Source organism: Malaclemys terrapin, chromosome 9, assembly GCF_027887155.1.
Source record: "Malaclemys terrapin pileata isolate rMalTer1 chromosome 9, rMalTer1.hap1, whole genome shotgun sequence".
Taxonomy (NCBI): domain Eukaryota; kingdom Metazoa; phylum Chordata; order Testudines; family Emydidae; genus Malaclemys; species Malaclemys terrapin.
The window spans coordinates 51,156,085-51,175,053 of record NC_071513.1 but is presented as its reverse complement, the minus strand read 5'-3'; the positions used below and the strand labels follow the sequence as shown (position 1 = coordinate 51,175,053).

The window sequence follows — 18,969 nt, the reverse complement described above, 5'->3', positions numbered from 1 at the left end:
TGCTGCTCTGCCTCCAGCTCCCTGGGCTGCTTCTCTGGCCCCCTGGATCTGGTTGCTACAGCTCTCCCCCCAGGACAGGTCTGCTCTGTGGGCTGCTTCTGTGACTCTGCTCCCAGCTCTGACCTGCTTCCTGGGCTGCTGTTCTAGCCCCTCTGGATCTGGCACAGCTCTGTTACCTAGTGCAGCTTGGGCCCCTGCCCTCTCCTTAGCTTGGCCCCACACTGTCTGACTCAGGCAATTCCAGCTAGATGGAGGACAGACACCCCCCCCCGACCTCCTGACTCTCTGATTAGCCTGCCCGCTCTGTCAATCAGGCTGACCTGGAGCATTGGCCTCTCCCCATTGTTCCTGGGGAGTATCAGTCTCAGGGTCCTGATTTCCCATTGACCCTTCCCCTTTCTTTTAGTACTGGAAGCTAGCCAACCAAAACACCCCCACTGAGTGTTAGTAAGGGGACAGAAGTCCCCTTACACTTGCTACAAAGGGTCCTGTAACTGCAATTACAGTGCAGTGCCACTGTGGCTATGCTTTCTGATTAGCGCTGATTCCTATCACCGGGAAGTTGGCTACATGACTGAGAGGAATTACAACATGAATATGATGTAGTTAATATACCTGAATATACCCACAAGGGGTAATGATAAGTAATTCAGTGGTGTAGCTAACCTACTCGTGATATGAATGGTGGTGGTGATTACACACTGAAAAGCAAAAATCACCCTTGAATTACACTGTAACTACAATGTAGCCACACTTTAATCACACAGTACCCTTATTATAGTGTGATCAAAGTACCATAATACCATGAAGGGAGACCATTGTTTTTCATGGTACTTTTGACTCACATAAAGGTTCTGAACTTGACACAGGATAGGGCAAGAAGTGAGCAGCTTAGTCTGCAGCGAGAGGGATTTAGGTTGGCTACTAGGACAAACTTTCTAACTCTGAGGAGAATTAAGCTCTGGAACAGGTTCCCTAGGGAGGGCTGCAGAATCCCTGTCATTGGGAGGTTTTAGAACAGGTTGGACAAGTGCCCTTAGAGATCATTTAGGTTTACTTGGCCTTGCCTTTGCTGAGGCGGCTGAACTTGATGATCTCTTGAGATCCTCTCCAGCGCTACATTTCTATGATCACCTTACCAGCACTGAGCCTTAGTTAAGTTACTAGGGGTCTGCCTAGCCAGAACTCATTGCAGGACCAGGGCCTAAACTTGTCAGGATCAGAAATCTTGCTGTACAGCTCATCTTCAATGCTTTGTGGACTAGAAGGTTCAGATGAGATTGGGAAAGCCGATGAGCTTTCCGATGTTTATTTGAAACATCCCTTTTGAGATTCACCCCTCATTAGTTCTCAGCCACGAAGAGCTAATAACAAAGAGGATAAAGTGAACCGTTTGGTGGATTTCCTCATGTCTCCCTGTGCTCCCCTCTCAAACCGCTCCTTTGTCATTTGTGCTTCTGGATTACTGCTCAGCCATCCAGTGGAGGAGCATCCGAGGGCAGATTTGGGGTATCAGGAAGCTTACAGGGCAAACTGCTCTGTACCCAGTGTAGCAAATTTATTAGAGCATAAGCTTTCGTGGACTACAGCCCACTTCTTCGGATGCATATATGCATCCGAAGAAGTGGGCTGTAGTCCACGAAAGCTTATGCTCTAATAAATTTGTTAGTCTCTAAGGTGCCACAAGTACTCCTGTTCTTCTTTTTGCGGATACAGACTAACACGGCTGTTACTCTGAAACTTGTACCCAGTGTGGAGATAGACAGAAAATGTTCCCTTCTACTGCTGCTAGACTCTGGCAGACACCAGTGATCTCATTAGACCAAGCCCATAATCCCCTTTCTCCAATTACTGAATGAACAAAAAGAAAAGCATCAATGTAGCGGTTCCTCCAGCTGGGTGGCTAATGGTTCTGCTCCAATTAAGATTTATTTATTACAGAGAAGTTCCCTGTTTTTAAATTAAACACAGCAATAATGACTCCCCCAGGGCCGGGGGAGGGGGAGCGGCAAATAGTTCCTTAGTGAACAGTGCAGGGAGGGAGTGTTTTCTGAATGAGGACAGCTCGTGCCAAGTTGCTGTTGTCCCCACATGGTATCACCAAGGCTTCCCCTGATCTGAGGCACCAGAGTGACAGCCTTGGGCCAATCCCAGTTAATATTTGCACAACACTGGCAGCTATTCAGTGGTATTTACTGTGCACCGCAGGGGGGGTGTTTGGTACAGAAGCCATTTGAGCTCTCCGATCAATCCCTGTGCAGAGGAGAGAGGGTTTAAACTGCCCCAGTGCTCTGTGAATGCTAAGCCCCAAGTCCAAGGGGTTCCCCCTTCCAAAGGGGCATTGATGTCAATGGCTCCCAGTTCAAGGGGGCGGCTCACCCTGGGTGGGGGAGCGGGGGGGTTGTGATATCTGTGTGTTTACTTAAATCTGTATGGGTTAGCACTGCTTGGCTAAAGCATCATCCAAAAGGGCATTCAGTCTCTGTATGAAGCCCTCACGAGGTAGAGACGCTGGAGAGTGCAGCCCCTCTTGTACCCAGGACAAACACAGTTCTTGGGTGGGGATCGTTTCCCCAGTGTCGGGGGCACTGTGCAGGTTGGAAGTCAGTGTGACAGCTCCAGGTGGGGACTCCAGACTGGTCCGGATGAGGCTGGCCAGCGAGACAATGAGGCGCACAGTGACTGACGTGAGGGGCAGAATGACAGGTAGGAGGGGAAGGGGAGTTCAGAGTCAAGGGTGGGGGGAGAGCAGAGGTGAATGGCAGCGCTGTGGGAGGGAACGGAGGAGACAGAGCTGTGCTTGAGGATGTGCCCCTTAATCTGCAATGAGGCGTGCCAGGCTCAGGTTGTCTCAGGGGCAGGTCAGAGCCTGCGTGTGGCCCCTGGTGCAGATGGCCAGTTCTGTGATTCCACCCTCCCTCTCCCACACCCTTCCCTGGGGTCCGCCAGGCAGCTGAGCGACCGAGTCAGTGTCCCTGCAGACTACGAGAGGGGATGGAACTGGAGCCTTTGGCCACTCTTGTCCCTCAGATTTGCTGAAAGCCCTGAGAGGAGACGAGGCTGGGCCCTTTCTTCAAACCCAGTTGTCATGGTCACTGAAGGTGACAGTGAGTCCCCCTGGCCAGCGATGGGGGGCAATGGAAAATCCATGTGAGGGGTAAATACACCTGAGGGAGGAGCTAAGCAGGTGCATTTGCCTTAAATTAACAGAGCTGGGGGCTGGTTTCTTCTTCTCCAAGCACTGGCCTGGAGGCACATAGGTAGGCGAGAGGGAGTGTGGAGCTGCAGCCAGCATAGGGGCCAAGAGAAGCCCACAGAAGTTGCTGACTCCATAGTGCCAGGACTCCACCCAGGGCTGGCTCCAGGCACCAGCTGAGCAAGCAGGTGCTTGGGGCGGCCAAGGGGAAGGGGCGGCACGTCAGGCTCTTCGGCGGCAATTCGGTGGAGGGTCCCTGTCCCTCTTGGAGGGAAGGACCTGCCGCCAAATTGCTGCTGAAGAAGAAAGTGGCACGGCTGAGCTGCCGCCGATCGCGATCGTGGCTTTTTTTTTTTTTTCCACCGCTTGGGGCGGCAAAAACCCTGGAGCTGACCCTGACTCCACCCCCCACAACAAAGCACTAGGAGGGGCCAACGCCTGGGACCATGCCTGCCAGTTGTCTGGGCGGTGCTGTGAGTGCTGCAGCCTCCTTCAGCCATGACCAGGCAGACTCCAGTGTAGGCTCTGAAAATCCTAAATTCCAGTTCAGCCAACGGAGCCAGGCAGAGTTTCAGAGCTGAAGGACACTCCCATTCCACAAAGGCCAGAGGCCTCAACAGCAGGGGGAATCCTAACACTGTCGCAGTGTCAGTGAAAACCATCCATCTGCCCCACCAGGAACACTGTTCTGTGCCATCATTTCATTGAAGGTGCCAGCACCTGGCCCAGAGGAGACATCTGCGAGCCTGGCCGGGCAGGACCGTTCCTCCTCGCAAGGCAGTGGCCCAGGCTAATGATTCCTGTCCCAAAAGCTGGAGCAAAAGCTGCCTCCCAGGAAATGGCGTGAGCTCTTGTGATGAGGTGTGCAGCTAATTAGCATTCCCACTGTAGTGCAGCTCTTCTGATCAGCTATGCCCAACACCCCACTTGATGCTGCCAGCTGTGATCCCTTCCCACTCGCAGCCGTGCACTAGGGGTGTCTGTCCGCTGCGACGCTGAGCTGAGCCCCAGCAACCTCGGAGCGGGCCGGGCGCTCCCTCCTGATCCCAGTGGTGTGAAGGATTCTACAGAGCTCTGAGGCTGCCACCCCCGCAACACTGTGCAGCATGGCCCCCCACAGTTTGAGCCCTAAGACTGAGATTTCCACAGCCAACTAAGGGACCCCAATTAATATTCATGGGAATTGGGCACCCAGATCCTTTAGGCAGCTTTGAAATGCTCTGCCCAGGTTCCTGGCCCTTCGGTGTTTGTTGCAGGCCCTAGTGCAGACAAGGGCCTATGACTGCCAGTATTGGCACCACTGGCCTGAGCAGACCTGCTCTAAGCCGAGCTAGAGGACATGGTGCTTAGGCCAATGGTGACCGCCGGGAGCCCTGTCTACACTAGTGCTAGCACTGTACTTTCACTTGTTTCCCGGATGTGCCAAACACTTGCAGCTCCAAGTGAAGTCGATGGGAGCTAGGCACCTAACCTGCTTAGGTATGAGATAGCCCACTAGGCACCCATCTGCATCCATAGGTGCCTAACAATCTTTGACAATCTGGCCTAGAGAGCCCAGTAGTCAGTTTTCTGGCTTTTCATGGCTCTGTGTCTCAGGTATCTCTCGCTGCAGCTGTAATATGGAGCAGGCTGGGAAATAATACTTAGCATCTTCTGTATTGAACATTCCACAAGCGCAATGGATTATCAGCCCATTGGCGGATCTATGGGGTGGGAGGTGGGCAGTTAAAAGTGCTGTGCTGGGTATTGGAGCCAGTGGTATCTGCCACATTCACTCCTGGACTCTGCCTGGGCCTCTCCCTTCAGGGGCCTTCTGCTAGAGACCAGATCCTCACAGGCACCTAACTCCCCCTGACTTGGGTGGCAAGGACACTGACCTGTCTCCTAACCCCTTCTCCGCAGCGCTTGTCCCTCCTGAGTCACCTGCCCTGAAGTCTTTGAGGAAACAGAGCCTTGAGCTAGACATTTTGGCAAATGGATTAAAAACCATGGGAGAGGGCAAGGCAAAGGAATCCCAAACCCACCACACAGCAAACAGCATAGGGGCAGGCCATGTGGAACAACGAGCAGGGGTCAGGAGGGCAGTTTTTCCCACCCATGTATTCTGGGAGGGTTTTTTTTTTTTAAATCTCCTTCCTCTGAAGCATCAGTGATGGCCATGGCTGGAGATGGGAAATTGGCTGGGGTGTACCAGGGCTCTGAGATGGCAACATTCATTCTCTCACTCAGGGGCTGGGCTGGCTGGTTTTGGTTCAGATGCTCAGGGTCTAACTGATAGCCTCACGGGGGAGAAAAGAATTTTCCCCAAAGTCAGATTGATATGGACCTCGGGGGTTTTCCACCTTCCTCTATAGCATGTGGGTGCAAGTCACTTGCAAGGATTATCTGGGTCTCTCTCACTTAATCGTTTTCCTGCCAGTGGTGTCTAGTTGGCATTTCCCCAATGTCACCATCCAGTGATTTCCTCTATGTCTAGTTGGCAGCTGGTATCAAGCAGAGTGCCCCAGGGGGTCTGTGCTGGGGCCGGTTTTGTTCAATATCTTCATTAATGATCTAGAGGATGGTGTGGACTGCACCCTCAGCAAGTTTGCAGATGACACTAAACTGGGAGGAGTGGTAGATACGCTGGAGGGTAGGGATAGGCTACAGAGGGACCTACACAAATTAGAGGATTGGGCCAAAAGAAATCTGATGAGGTTCAACAAGGACAAGTGCAGAGTCCTGCACTTAGGAACGAAGAGTCCCAATCATTGATACAGACTAGGGACCGAATGGCTAGGCAGCAGTTCTGTAGAAAAGGACCTAGGGGTTACAGTGGACGAGAAGCTGGATATGAGTCAACAGTGTGCCCTTGTTGCCAAGAAGGCTAACTGCATTTTGCGTTGTATAAGTAGGGGCATTGCCAGCAGATCGAGGGACGTGATCATTCCCCTCTATTCGACATTGCTGAGGCCTCATCTGGAGTACTGCGTCCAGTTTTGGGCCCCACACTACAAGACGGCCGTGGAAAAATTGGAAAGAGTCCAGCGGAGGGCAACAAAAATGATTAGGGGTCTGGAGCACATGACTTATGAGGAGAGGCTGAGGGAACTGGGTTTGTTTAGTCTGCAGAAGAGAAGAATGAGGGGGGATTTAATAGCTGTTTTCAACTACCTGGTGGTGATGAAGCACTGGAATGGGTTACCTAGGGAGGTGGAATCTCCTTCCTTAGAGGTTTTTAAGGTCAGGCTTGACAAAGCCCTGGCCGGGATGATTTAGTTGGGGATTGGTCCTGTTTTGAGCAGAGGGTTGGACTAGATGACCTCCTGAGGTCCCTTCCATATTCTATGATTCAATGACCGACTAGCTAAGTGGCAGTTCTGCAGAAAAGGACCTGGGGGTTACAGTGGATGAGAAGCTGGATATGAGTCAACAGTGAGCCCTTGTTGCCAAGAAGGCTAATGGCATGTTGGACTGCATTAGTACAAGCATTGCCAGCAGATCAAGGGAAGTGATTATTTGCACTGGTGGGACCACATCTGGAATACTGCATCCTGTTTTCGGCCTCCCCACTACAGAAAGAATGTGGACAAATTGGACAAAGTTCAGCGGAGGGCAACAAAAATGATTAGTGGGGTAGGGCACATGACTTACGAGGAGAGGCTGAGGGAACTGGGCTTATTTAGTCTTATTTAGTTTGCAGAAGAGAAGAGTGAGGGGGGATTTGATAGCAGCCTTCAACTACCTGAAGGGGGGTTCCAAAGAGGGGAGAGCTGGCTGTTCTCAGTGGTGGTAGATGACAGAACAAGGAGCAATAGTCTCAAGTGTGGGAGGTCTAGATTGGATATTAGGAAACACCATTTCACTAGTAGGGTGGTGAAGCACTGGAATGGGTTACCTAGGGAGGTGGTGGAATCTCCATCCTTAGAGGTTTTTAAGGCCTGGCTTGACAAAGCCCTGGCTGAGATGATTTAGTTGGGGATTGGTCCTGCTTTGAGCAGGGCTTTGGACTAGATGACCTCCTGAGGTCTCTTCCATCCCTAATTTTCTATGATTCTATCATTCAGTGAGGGGGCCTCGAGCATGGGTGCACCTCAGTCCCTCCCAGTCTCTCCCATGGCATGTAATAGTATAGGCTCCTGAGGGGCTATAATACTTTGGTCGCATTTCAGGTGTTGGGTTTAGTGTGCGAGTGCTTGGTGGGGCTGGTGGCCTGTGAGGTACAAGAGGTCAGATGAGATGAGCTGGTAGTCCCTTGGGAGGATTCAGGGAAGAAGCTAGTTTCCGGCAAGATGAGAACCTGATGTCCTCTCTTGGAACCATTAGGGTGGGATACTCGGGTCCGGGAGGCCAGGATCGACCTTGAGCCTTAACGTACCTGTCTGTTGAGACATTCCTGCATTCCCAGGCTAGCAAGTGGCTTGTCACACTGAAGGGGCTGCCTGTCTGCAGCACATCAGCCAGCTCATTATTTTTTAATGTATTTATCTGTGAGCGCATTGGCAGCCACAGTTCTCAGAATTGGCTGTGGCTGTTCATGTGCACCTCGGTTCAACTCTTTGTTCGGGGAAGCCTGTGAATTATTAAATCAGCTGCATTTAGCACACAGCCAGATGGAATTGCTGTGTCATTTTAAAGGAGCAGCATGTGGCATTAGGGCCAGGAGAGGTTTGGCCTCCTGAGTTCCACGACATTTGTCACAGCAGAACGAGGGCCTTTAGTCCTCCTACGTGAGAGCAGGGTGGGGTACTTGCAATTTTGCTCCCATGTTTTATGGCCAGTGTACAAGTGTATAGCTTATTTGGCACCTTCCCTAGGAGGAAAAGAGTTGGTGGGGGTGGGGGTAGGCAGTACCCTACTGCAAAACTTCCCACACAGCTTCTTTCTGTAGCGAACTCCCCACTAGAGCCTTTGGAGGACAGGTACATCTCACTGCAGCCAGAGGTGGGTAGACCTAGGCACACTAGCTTTGGGCAAGCTTGTGTCTAAAATAGCAGCGTGGCCATGGTGGTGCGAGGGGTTAGCCCCCTGGGTCCATGCCTCGGATCCCAGGTGGGCCTGTATGCGGAACAGCTAGACCAGCTCACTGCTTGCAATACCGTGGCTACTAGGATATTTTTAGCACACTAAATCTATCAAAGCTGTCACGGGTATGACTGCCCGAGCTGGCAGTTACACCTCCAGCTCCAGCCCAGACAAACCCAAAGAGACAGAGGGAGGGATACATGTTCCCCATCCAACTCTTGCCCCAGCACCTGAGAAATGCAGCAGCTCTGTTGCTGCCAGGGACTGTTGTGGGACAGCAGCATCTCCCAGCTAAAAAAAATCATCTCCCTGCCTTGTCTGAGAAATAGTTCCCACTGAAATCAACTAATAGGTGCTGCCATAATAGTGATGCAAAGAACTTCCATCCAAGGGGATTGAGAGTCTCCACCATGGCTCTTTCTTCACAGGGGACACATGACATGAGCGATCCGGGCTTCAGACTTGGGTGTGCTGCGTGGTAACACACGATGCCCATGCCCAGTTCACTTCAATCGCTGAATGTGAGGTCCACTGGGAGCTGCCCAGTGACTGAGCCTATTAAGAATCCAGTGCTACAAACCATTGAGTAGGCGTGGGAGAGCCGTTGCATTTCAGAGCGTTCTATTGATTTAACCATTTCAGTCTCTGGCCTAATTAGCCTCAAGCTAGTGCAGGCAAGGAGTTACCTACAGCCATCACATGGGAAACAATTACTAATTAATTATTCCCAGGGAGCGCACCAAAGGTGTCCCCTCCCTCAGCAATGGCAGTGAAACTCGGTCAGTGAACATTTTCCACCTGCCACAGCCTCTTGTCTCTGGTAACTGAAAAGTTCCTCCTCCATTTGCATTGCTTAGAGCTGAGACTGAAGTCCAGCCTGCTGGCTTCATTTAGGAAAAGTGGTGCCCCAGCGGGCTGGGGACAGATCATCTGTGGGCGGGCTGGAGATAAATACACCACTAAGACCTGCCATTCAAAGGCAGCCCAGGCTGTTCTGTAATGTGCCCACCGAGTTACTGGCCATGCAGGTTTTGCATGATAAGCAGATCAGTGTAGTAATGAGAACATGATGCACAGCTAAAGGTTTTTGTGTGTGTGTGTGTGTATGAGAGAGAGAGAGAGAGAGAGAGAGCACATTCCATCAATGCTGCTGGCAGTCTATGTGTGCCGTGAGAGAAAGAAAGAACCACTTGGTCTGCTTCAAAGTGGGCATCTGGGTGAACTAATTACCTGCTGTCTCCTTTGGAGACGTAAGTTCAGTTGCAGATTTCGGTCCCATGTGATTTGAGTTTGGTGCTTTTGTCTTAGAGGATATTTGTCTGCTAACTCCCCTGCCCAACTTAGCACACTTGGCAATCTCTGCCCAGACCAAAGCAGGGGACACTACAAGTGTGGTTGGAAGTGCCTTGGCAGAAATTTTGGGGGTCCTCTATGTGGAGCAGAAGTGCCGTAGAGATGGCTTAGGGTGGATATACACAGCACCAATCTGCATTGTGCTTGCTGCCAGTAAGTATATCACTTCCATGCACACTAAGATTAATTACCACCTGGCAGAAATTAAGCAGCGGTAACTACCCCAGCACCCAGAATACACAGGTTTACCTTAAATAACGATATCATCTTCCTTAACCTTCCTTTCCTCCATCAGTGATTGACATCAAGTTGGACAAACCACAGGATCCTCCAGCCAGTGAAGGCGGGTGTTCTTGCTAATACAGAGCGCAGGATTGGTCAGCTTCATTTGATACCACACGCTTGTTGTGTTGCTTCCTATTGGTTAGCTTCCTAAAGAAACAAATTGAGTTATCAGATGGGGGAGGATTTTTTTTCTCTCTGTCTCTGGGGACGGGTGGGTGGGAATGTTCAGATCACGTCACTCTTAACAGCTGTTACTGAAACTTACTATTTTTTTGGTTTGGTTGTAATATATTGTACTTTATTAAAATTGCCAAAAACAGTTCAACATTTAAAAAGGAAAGTTTAAATCATGTGTATACAACTTTTTGCCAGATGAAAAGTAGTGACTTTAGTTTTTTTGGAAGGAGGTTGGTCTTTTGTTTTTGTATATTTGTAAAGTTACAGAAAAACTCCCCAGAATACTACAGTCTGGTTAGTTTCAGCATCCGACATAGGACATCGCTAGTAGAAAACTAGTCCCTGATTGGTTAAACAAAACATTAACTGTACAGTAAAAGATTTGACAGTAGAACAAATCATGCTGCAAATATACAAAATAAGTGTGTGATGTGATAGCTCTAACTATATCTCCATATCGCCATATCTAGATTTAGAGCAGGGGTGGGAAAACTATGGCCCGCGGGCTGGATCTGGCCCATGAGCCGTTTTAAGCTGGTCCGCAAGCCGTACCCTGCAGCTTGGCCCCGCTCCGACCAGGGCGCTGGGTCGGGGGCCGGATCACATGGCTCGGCCCCACTCCGGCGCGCCAGCTGGGGTGCTGGGTCGGGGCCGCATCACATGGCTCATCTCCACTCTGGCCGGGGCGCTGGGTCGGGGATAATACCATGCGGCTCAGCCCTGCTCCAGTACTCCAGCCGGGGCACAGGGTCAGGGCTGCACCACGTGGTTTGGCCCTGCTCCGGCCGGGGCCTGCACCACACGGCTCCCGGAAGCCATGGCATGGCCCCACTCCGGCTCCTCTGTGCTCCAGTGGCCTCCTCCAGTGCTCCAATTGGAACTGCAGGGGCGGTGCCTGTGGATGGGGCAGCCTTCAGAGCCACCTGGCAGCACCTCTGCGTAAGAGCCAGAGAAGGGACATGCCGCTGCTTCCAGGAGCCGCTTGAGGTAAGCGCACTCGGAGCCTGCACCTTTGAGCCTCTCCCCACGCCTCAACCCCCTCCCCCAGCCCTGATCCCCCTCCCGGTCTCTAAACCCCTCAGTCCCAGCCCAGAGCACCCTCCTACACCCCAAACTCCTCATCCCAGGCCCCACTCCAGAGCCTGCACTCCCTCCCACACCCCAACCCCAATTCTGTGAACATTCATGGCCCGCCATACAATTGCTATTCCCTGATGTGGCGTTCAGGACAAAAAGTTTTCCCACCCTGATTTAGAGAGAAATAAACAGAGGGGGAAATGTATGATGGGGGCGATGTAATGCACTTCTTATCTCATGTTTTAGGGGTGACTACCCAACTTCCAGATGGTGAGACAGAGTGTTCAATACGTGCAAGTCTCACTGTCATGCATTACACAGTATTATACCATCCCATAGGGGGTATGTGCAGAACTACGGATATAGCAATCAATGTTTTTAAGAATTTTTAGTTGCTAATGTTGTATGGCATAGTTCTTGAAGTATAATGTACTGGTGTTTTTTTCCCCTCATGGGTATAGTATAAGAGACACACACATGCTATAGTGATTATATGGAAAAACTACATTACTATCACTTAAAAAGTATGGTTGGCCCATGGAATTCCATTCACCATGGTTAACAGTGGCCACCATTTTGCATTCGCCCTGGAATAGGAGTAAGTGCCTGCAAACAGTTGGTATCCTTATAAAAAAAATCCTGTTCCTGTTGGAAAGCTCCTGTCTGAGCCTGAGCAATATTCAGATGTGTTTCACTTTCAATGGGGATGGAGCACTAAGTGGCCACCCACTCTTCCAGCTCCAAAATGGTGGCCAAAGTTTGGCCACTCCTGTAGATCAGGAGCAAAATAATGTAGATCACTGCAAAATCATAAAGTTTGTCCAGTGGGGCCACCACACTTTTCAGCTGACTGGCCCATACATGATGGTTGCTCTTTATTACGGAACATTTTCTGTATGAGTAAAGAAAAGCAGGTGGCTGATGAATCGTGGAGGGTGGAGGGAGGTCTTGGCTTCTAAAAAGGGAAGACTGTTTTGGTAACATGGATGTAATTTTTGTATTGTGTACACACATTTTACATATATATATAAAGCATCCATTCGCTCACACACAGGCGCATGCACACACATACGTACACACCCACCCACGCCATATAGAGTTTTTGTTTCACCCGCTGTTGTTATGACATGCAACTGCTTTAGACAACAGTTGTGGAAAATGAAATGTATGGGAATAAGAAGTTCTTGTTATTGTCAAATAACTTGTGATTTGTCATCTCATCAATAAAATAACACATAGATGTGCGTTAGGCGAGAAAAAAATGCACATGGAAACAGCTCCACATCCACTACATCTGTATATGGGAGTTGTGCAGATGCACACTCAGTGTAAACACACACACACACACACACACACACACACACACACACACACACACACAGAACAATGGTGGTTGTCGAAAGATTGCCTGTTACCTCACAGCAACTTAAACCAATTCAGTGTCACTCGGGTTGCAGTGTATTGTCTTATCTTTAGTACAGTACTTGGCCTGAGTGACAAGATACTGTGTGAACTTAATGAATGTACTGATTTTTGCTTTATGAAGTAGCTTTCCTTGTGCAATATTACTGTAGAAAAATAAACCTCCCCCCCCACACACACACACATGTGCACACACAATCTGGAGAACCTTTAGCCTTTTTCTTTTCCCCGCATCAGTAGCCTTAGAGAAGTGATTGCCAAGCTTCAGTATAAGAGTCGCTTGTCTCAATGTGACCTGCAGCCAGACCTGAATATGAGGTATTTAGAATTTCCTTTACCTCCTCCCTCGTTGCATTAGTAATCAGTTCTGCTTGGCCATAAGGCAGTTTTCCAACTCTCTCTGCTCCCTCTCTTTCCCCCCCTGGTCACATCACTTGCATAGGCTCTCATGTCATGTAGACTTTAATTTTTTCCAGCCTCATACTGTGTTCCATTCATTGTGTTAATAACCAAATCTCTTTATTTGCTACATTGTCATCACTGTACTTTCCACTCCTGTTTGACTCCCGCGCTGTCTGGAATGCAGTGTGGTTAAATTTCATTCAGAAGACTGGAATGGAACCTTGACTTAGCCCTTTGCTGGGGATGATGCTTTCTGAGCTGATTTGTCATTGGATGCACAAGAGCCAGTCACGTGGAACCGTACAAGGGCAGAAGGACATGGACCCTATGGTATGGAAAATCCCTGGGGCATAATTGATTTAAACAGTTACCAGTAAGACTCCCTCCAATTTTACTTCTCTAGCATACTTCACGGGAACACCAGAGAGCACTTTGCAAATGATAAAACCAGATGAAATGGAAAAAAGAGAAACATCAATGCTAACCAAATCATTTTAAAAGGTTGTCTAAGTCTAACTAGCGACTTGCTATTCATCTCAGTGTCAAGAGGTGAAAGCGTGCTGGAGAGGTTATTGTGCTTTGACATATTTTCAGTATAACTAATGTAGACTTCTGAAGAAAGGCCAGGGCAGTGATGGCTCTGAGAATATTAGCTTTGGAAGCAGGAGAAATGGAATCGCCCTCAGAAGAAGCAACTGAGGTGGCTAGATGAGCACTGCGTTGGAGGAACCCATCAAGAACAGTTCTTCCTTGTCAGTCTTCATTCAGAGTCGTAGTATCGGAATGAAAACTATGCCAAGACAATGAGCAGCTGCCAGTTCCACAGCAGTGAGTGTTAGCAATAGGCACAATGGGTTGCTGTCTCCTGCAGGGCTGCTGGGTGTCTGTGTGGCACTAGGGATACTCTAACAAAAAACAGGAGACCTACTGCGAGGCCTGTCCTTCCTGCAGCTCTCAGACAGACACCTCATCCCCATCTCAGGGATGAAGGAGAATGTGGAGCTAATGTGAGGGAGTCGGAACAGCCCCTACCGGAGAAGGACAGGCCCCTAATGGATCCCAGAAGGGAAAGGAAAAACAGAACAGACTCTCCACTCCAGAAGACAGGTAAAAACTACTGGATCCCCCTTCTCCCAGAGGAGAAAACAGGCCCCTGGCATCTCAAAGGGGAGCAATATGAGAGAGAAAAGAATGATGGAGGAAGCTGAGAACACCGGGAAAGACCGGGAAAGGGGAAAGAAGAGCTGAGAGGGAGAGAAAAGGTTAAGAAAGAAGGGAGAGAGAAAAAGAAACTGAGATCAATGTACCAGGAAGGAATGTGAGAAAATATAGATGGGGAAGATAGGGAGATGACTAATAAGGAGGTGAAGACAGGGTGAATCAGATAGAAGAGAAGCCTGGAGAGATGCCCTGGGTGCATTAGAAATGCCAGAGAGAGATAGTTGGATGGAGGAGAGGAAAATGGGCAGAGAAAAAAGATAATTGAAATGTTCTCAATGCACAGACAAACTAGACTAAAGAAAAGAGACAGCACAGAGGGGGAAGAAGAATTCAATTGAAAAGCTTAATGTCAAATGTTATAATAAGATACACATAAATGTTAGTTTTTAGGTATATGGGGACATGGTAGTTTAGGGGCTTGGGAACCATGTTTGGAGATGGGATGTGTGAGTGGGGAGCATGGGGTAGGAGTCTAGCATTCATGTGCATGGGGCTAGAGATTAATCCTAGGGGAAGTGGCTTCCCAGTGGTGATATTGGACTGGGTGATGTTTATACCCACTTTTGCAATCATCTTATGGGAAATATGCAAATAAGTTTGGAGGCCCAATGGTTTTGATTGATACGAACCTCATTCTGTCTCCATCTGTGCCAGAACTAGAAAGCTTTTGTGTACATCTGACACCAGAGACCATTGGTGGCCATCACCAATAACTTATTGACCCAAAGGTGCATGTAAATCTAGACTAAAGCAGAAACAAAACTCTCCCCCAGGACATCTTTGAAACCATACATGTAACAATAGAAGAGCAGGGGGCCACGGTAACAAACTGCAGGTGTTCAGGCAGATAAGACTGAAGCTAGGTGAGTCCATACCAGATAAACTAATTAATGCAATGTTCCAAACATTGTGTCCTACATAAGAGTTCAATGGGAACACAAAATCCCAGAACTGCAGATATACCCTAGAGTAGTCCCCCATGCTTTTAGTGGGGCAAGCCAACAGCAGACTGAGATCTGTTAAATAACTTATTCTATTAGAGGTGGCAGTGGAATTAGGTGGCTGTTTCCTTCTCAAAAATCTGTTAAAGGGATATGGTAGTTAACAGAATTTCTCTGGAGAGCCTAGTTTTCCTTACAAACTCATATCACTTTAAAATAAGACAATACTTTCTCACCAATGTTCTGGGACTACCCAAGATGGACATATATGAGGGTGACTAGATATTTAAAAACAAGAGGACTGGCAGAGGATAGCTGGGCAGACAGGTGTTGTTGATATTCCAAGCAAAAGAGTAAAGAAAGTGTTTGCAACTTTTGGAAGACAGACCATTACCCATGCAAGAGCTTGTCTCAGGGTGTAACAGACCACCAGAACTCTAACCAGGACAAGATAATCTTTTGGCTCATTTAAGAATAAAATAGCATATATTGCCCACCTCAGAACTTTTCTATAATAACATAAAGTATGAAGTTGTTCCAGATAGAGAGAAAGCCCAGGAAAACTTTATAGCCAGCAATCACTCTCCCTCATCTTCCTGAGCAAACTCATGGTATTAAAGAAAGCAATGGGTGGCAGAAATCTGCATTCATCTCCCCTTGGTAGCAGTAACATCAGTCAAATAATTTGTTGTGGGATTATAGAGATCAACCCACTCTTTACTAAGGAACAGTCTTAGAATTTAGCAAATCAGAGGGGGGAGTCTGGAGTTACTTAGAGAGAGCAATGAAGTAAACTGAGGATTGCTGGATAGAAATAGGAGAAGGTGTGGCAATGATGTGAGGATGAGGAAAAAAAATTGAAGTGGTGAGAAAAAGTGATGGCTAGACACATGATGTCTATAATAGAAGCCACCAAAGAAATGATCAAATGAGAGTTTACACATAAACATTAACATGCTAAGTTAAGCCAAAAGTGATGTAAATTCTTAGTGTCACCCACCGAGGAAGTGGCTAACCCATCAAACATGAGTTCTTAAAAACCTATACGGACATCAGGATTGTTCTTAGATGGGTTAGAGTAAAAACAAGAAGTGAACAGGGCTGCAGACAAAAGTGGACATGTTAAGAGACCGATCCACAAAGTAAAAAAAAACCAATAGTGCTGCATCCTCTAGCTCAATTAGACAGATGAGGACCCATGGCAAATGCATAAGGCGCTGGTGAAGTCTCCATGAAAAGGATGATGCCCATTGAGTCCAGCCAGATTTCAATAACTGTATCAGAAGCCTATGGAGGATAAGCAATCTTTTGTAGCATTGGGGCTTATCCCTCAGGCACTGCACTCTTAACAGAGCCAAAGCCAAGTTTCTCCATTACCATGTCTGAATAAGATATTCCAGAGCTTAGAGTCAGATAGCTGGACACTTTTGGGACATGGCGAAACCTCCAAAAAGAACGTATGAGAACCATTAAACCCACATGACGGCATTTGGGAGATGTAGATGTAGGGTCCCAGACCCTTGCAAATTGTAGTCAGGGCACCAAGAAAGGAAGCAGAATCAAATTGTCTCTACTTTCTCAGGAAAGTCAAAGGAGAACACACTAAGGATGTGGGGGGCACAAAAGGGGGAGTGAGGAACATGTTACAAGGTTATTTTCCAGGCTAGGATCCTGGCCAATCTTTTGCCATCAATAAATATGAGACCCTTGAACAGCAAAACCAGCTTCTAAGAGGAGAGTGACAGGAGAGAAAGCCATAGCCATGTTACATGGCTACAGTGGCCCCAGAATGTGACACAGCCCCCTCTGCTCTGACACTGAAGTTCAGTTGCTCTTACAAGAAGACAGAGCCTCATCCTATACCGAGACATCTCTCTACAGCTCTCCATCCCTCGGTGCTCTCCCCTTTCCTCTATGAGTCTAGATTGCTCCCACTCCAGAAGACCTTGGAGGTTCAGAAGGTGACACTCTTCCCTCACACTCAGCACAGAACCAATAGCACAGCTTCATGCTGAAGGGCTCCATGCTGTTGGAGGTGTCCTCATTCACACTTGTGCTTGTTGGAAAAAAAAAACTCCTGTCATTTTTTGCAGCAGGAGGGATGTTAGCTCTCGCCAAATTTTTATGAGGGAAATTACATCCTATCTAAATTCTCCCAGAAGTTTCAGTTGTATGTGATATTATTCCTCACTTGATGTCCTAAACTGTTGTGTCGTACTAATACGTGTGTAATTAAAAAGTTGCTATGGTCAACTTCAGCGGTGGCTGCATTTCAGCTATGACGTGATTCCTGTATGTACTGTGTATAGTTTGTGTTTCACTTTGAGGGATGGAAGGTCATGCATAAGTATCAGATTATCAACGCCTCCAAACCAGCCCATTGAGCAAACCGCACCAGGATTCTTTGCAGCTATTCAACATGAGGGATGAAACTAAATGGACTAAATAGCCTCTGATTTCAACCCTTAAAGCTGGCAAAAAGATACACAAATAAATCCAAGGCATTGCAGAAAACAAACCAAGAACCTACCAGCATCAGGATTTAAAGTGGCTCATATCAAACATAAGTTCTGATAAGCGTAAGAAACAAATAAAACATTCACAGTGATGGTCAAATGATAAATGAAATGAGCGGAAAACTGAAAACTTAATCAAAACCAACCCGCATGGGGAAATTACAAATTAACTAGAGGGAGCTAAAAACTGGTTCGTTACTGGGCAAGTCAAAGTTATCACAAAGGAAGCCAAACAGCCGCTGCCTTGGATTGGTCAACAAGCTTTTAAGTTACTCCACCAAAGCAATGGCTTTCTTTGCTTGTGGGACCAAAATCACATTGTGGGTTGTCTATTGAGTAGCCCTTCTCCATCCTCTCTTCTCACCCTTCTCATCTTCCCTTTCTACTCCTCACTCCAACTCCTCCCTCATCACTTGACTGGCTGTAGGCAGTTCTCATCATGGTGTTTCAATTTCTTGTTGGCTCAGAGGGTGCAGACTGCCATGTTAACCTTCCATAAAACTGTGTATAAAAGACTTAGCATGTTAGTCAAACAAACAATAAATTGACTTCTTCTCAAACACAGTCTCTTGCATGGGTTTTTTCAGTGACAGAACATACTCTCCCAATGGATTGTTTCCAAGGGCTGCCTTATTAAAGCCAACATCTATGTAACCCACTGGCCAAGTGGATCATGTAGGATAAGAACCTGCTACTGCTACCAGATAATGGAGTTAATCCTTTAGCTCAAGTGGTCTAGGCTTGTGCTTTTGGTGGTGAGTTCTGTGAGGAGGTCACTCATCACTATACCTACAAGTGCTGGTTGGACAGAGATCTCAGTTAACCTTCCTGTGCTCGTCATATTACCAAAATCCCACCGCCTCAGCTGTATTATCACCAGGGATCCAGTACAGACCCCTCTGGGTCGGTTCCATGGACGTGTCATTATGGCAAGTCTGAACTAACAAAGGGCTAGCACAGGCTACTCCCCAATTCCCTGCATCCAGGAGTGGTGCACGGACCACAAGCTTTCACTGTCTTTCTTAGCCAGGCAGTACTACTGGGAATAAACTCAAGGGAGTCAGACCATCACACCACCATTAACAGGGCTGGTCAAAAATTTTCCCTCAAAACATTTTGAAGATGGAAAATGGCTTTAGCACCAAACAGAAATTTTTGCCAAAAAAGTCAATTTTTTTCAAAAATTGTTAGGTATTCAATGGAAAAAAAAACCATTCAGTTTGGGGATTTTCAATGAAACCTTGACAAAAATGATCATTTCCTGACCAGCTCCAGTGGTTATCAGGGGCTGTGAGTACCTGTGGCTGAAAGACTCATGCTCACACACTGCATGACAAATAATCACTGGCTCTTTACCAGGATCACTTCATTCTGC

General features: G+C 47.9%; 1 protein-coding gene across 1 annotated transcript in view; it reads left to right on the top strand.

Moving 5' to 3' along the window:
• RAB6B (RAB6B, member RAS oncogene family) overlaps positions 1-18,154 on the top strand; it is a 155,310-nt gene extending 137,156 nt beyond the window's left edge. The window contains exon 8 of the mRNA XM_054038846.1: positions 9,849-18,154. Within this exon, the coding sequence (XP_053894821.1) occupies positions 9,849-9,913 (65 nt within the window). The 3' untranslated portion in view covers positions 9,914-18,154. The remainder of the gene's footprint in view (positions 1-9,848) is intronic.
• Positions 18,155-18,969: the final 815 nt, after the last annotated feature.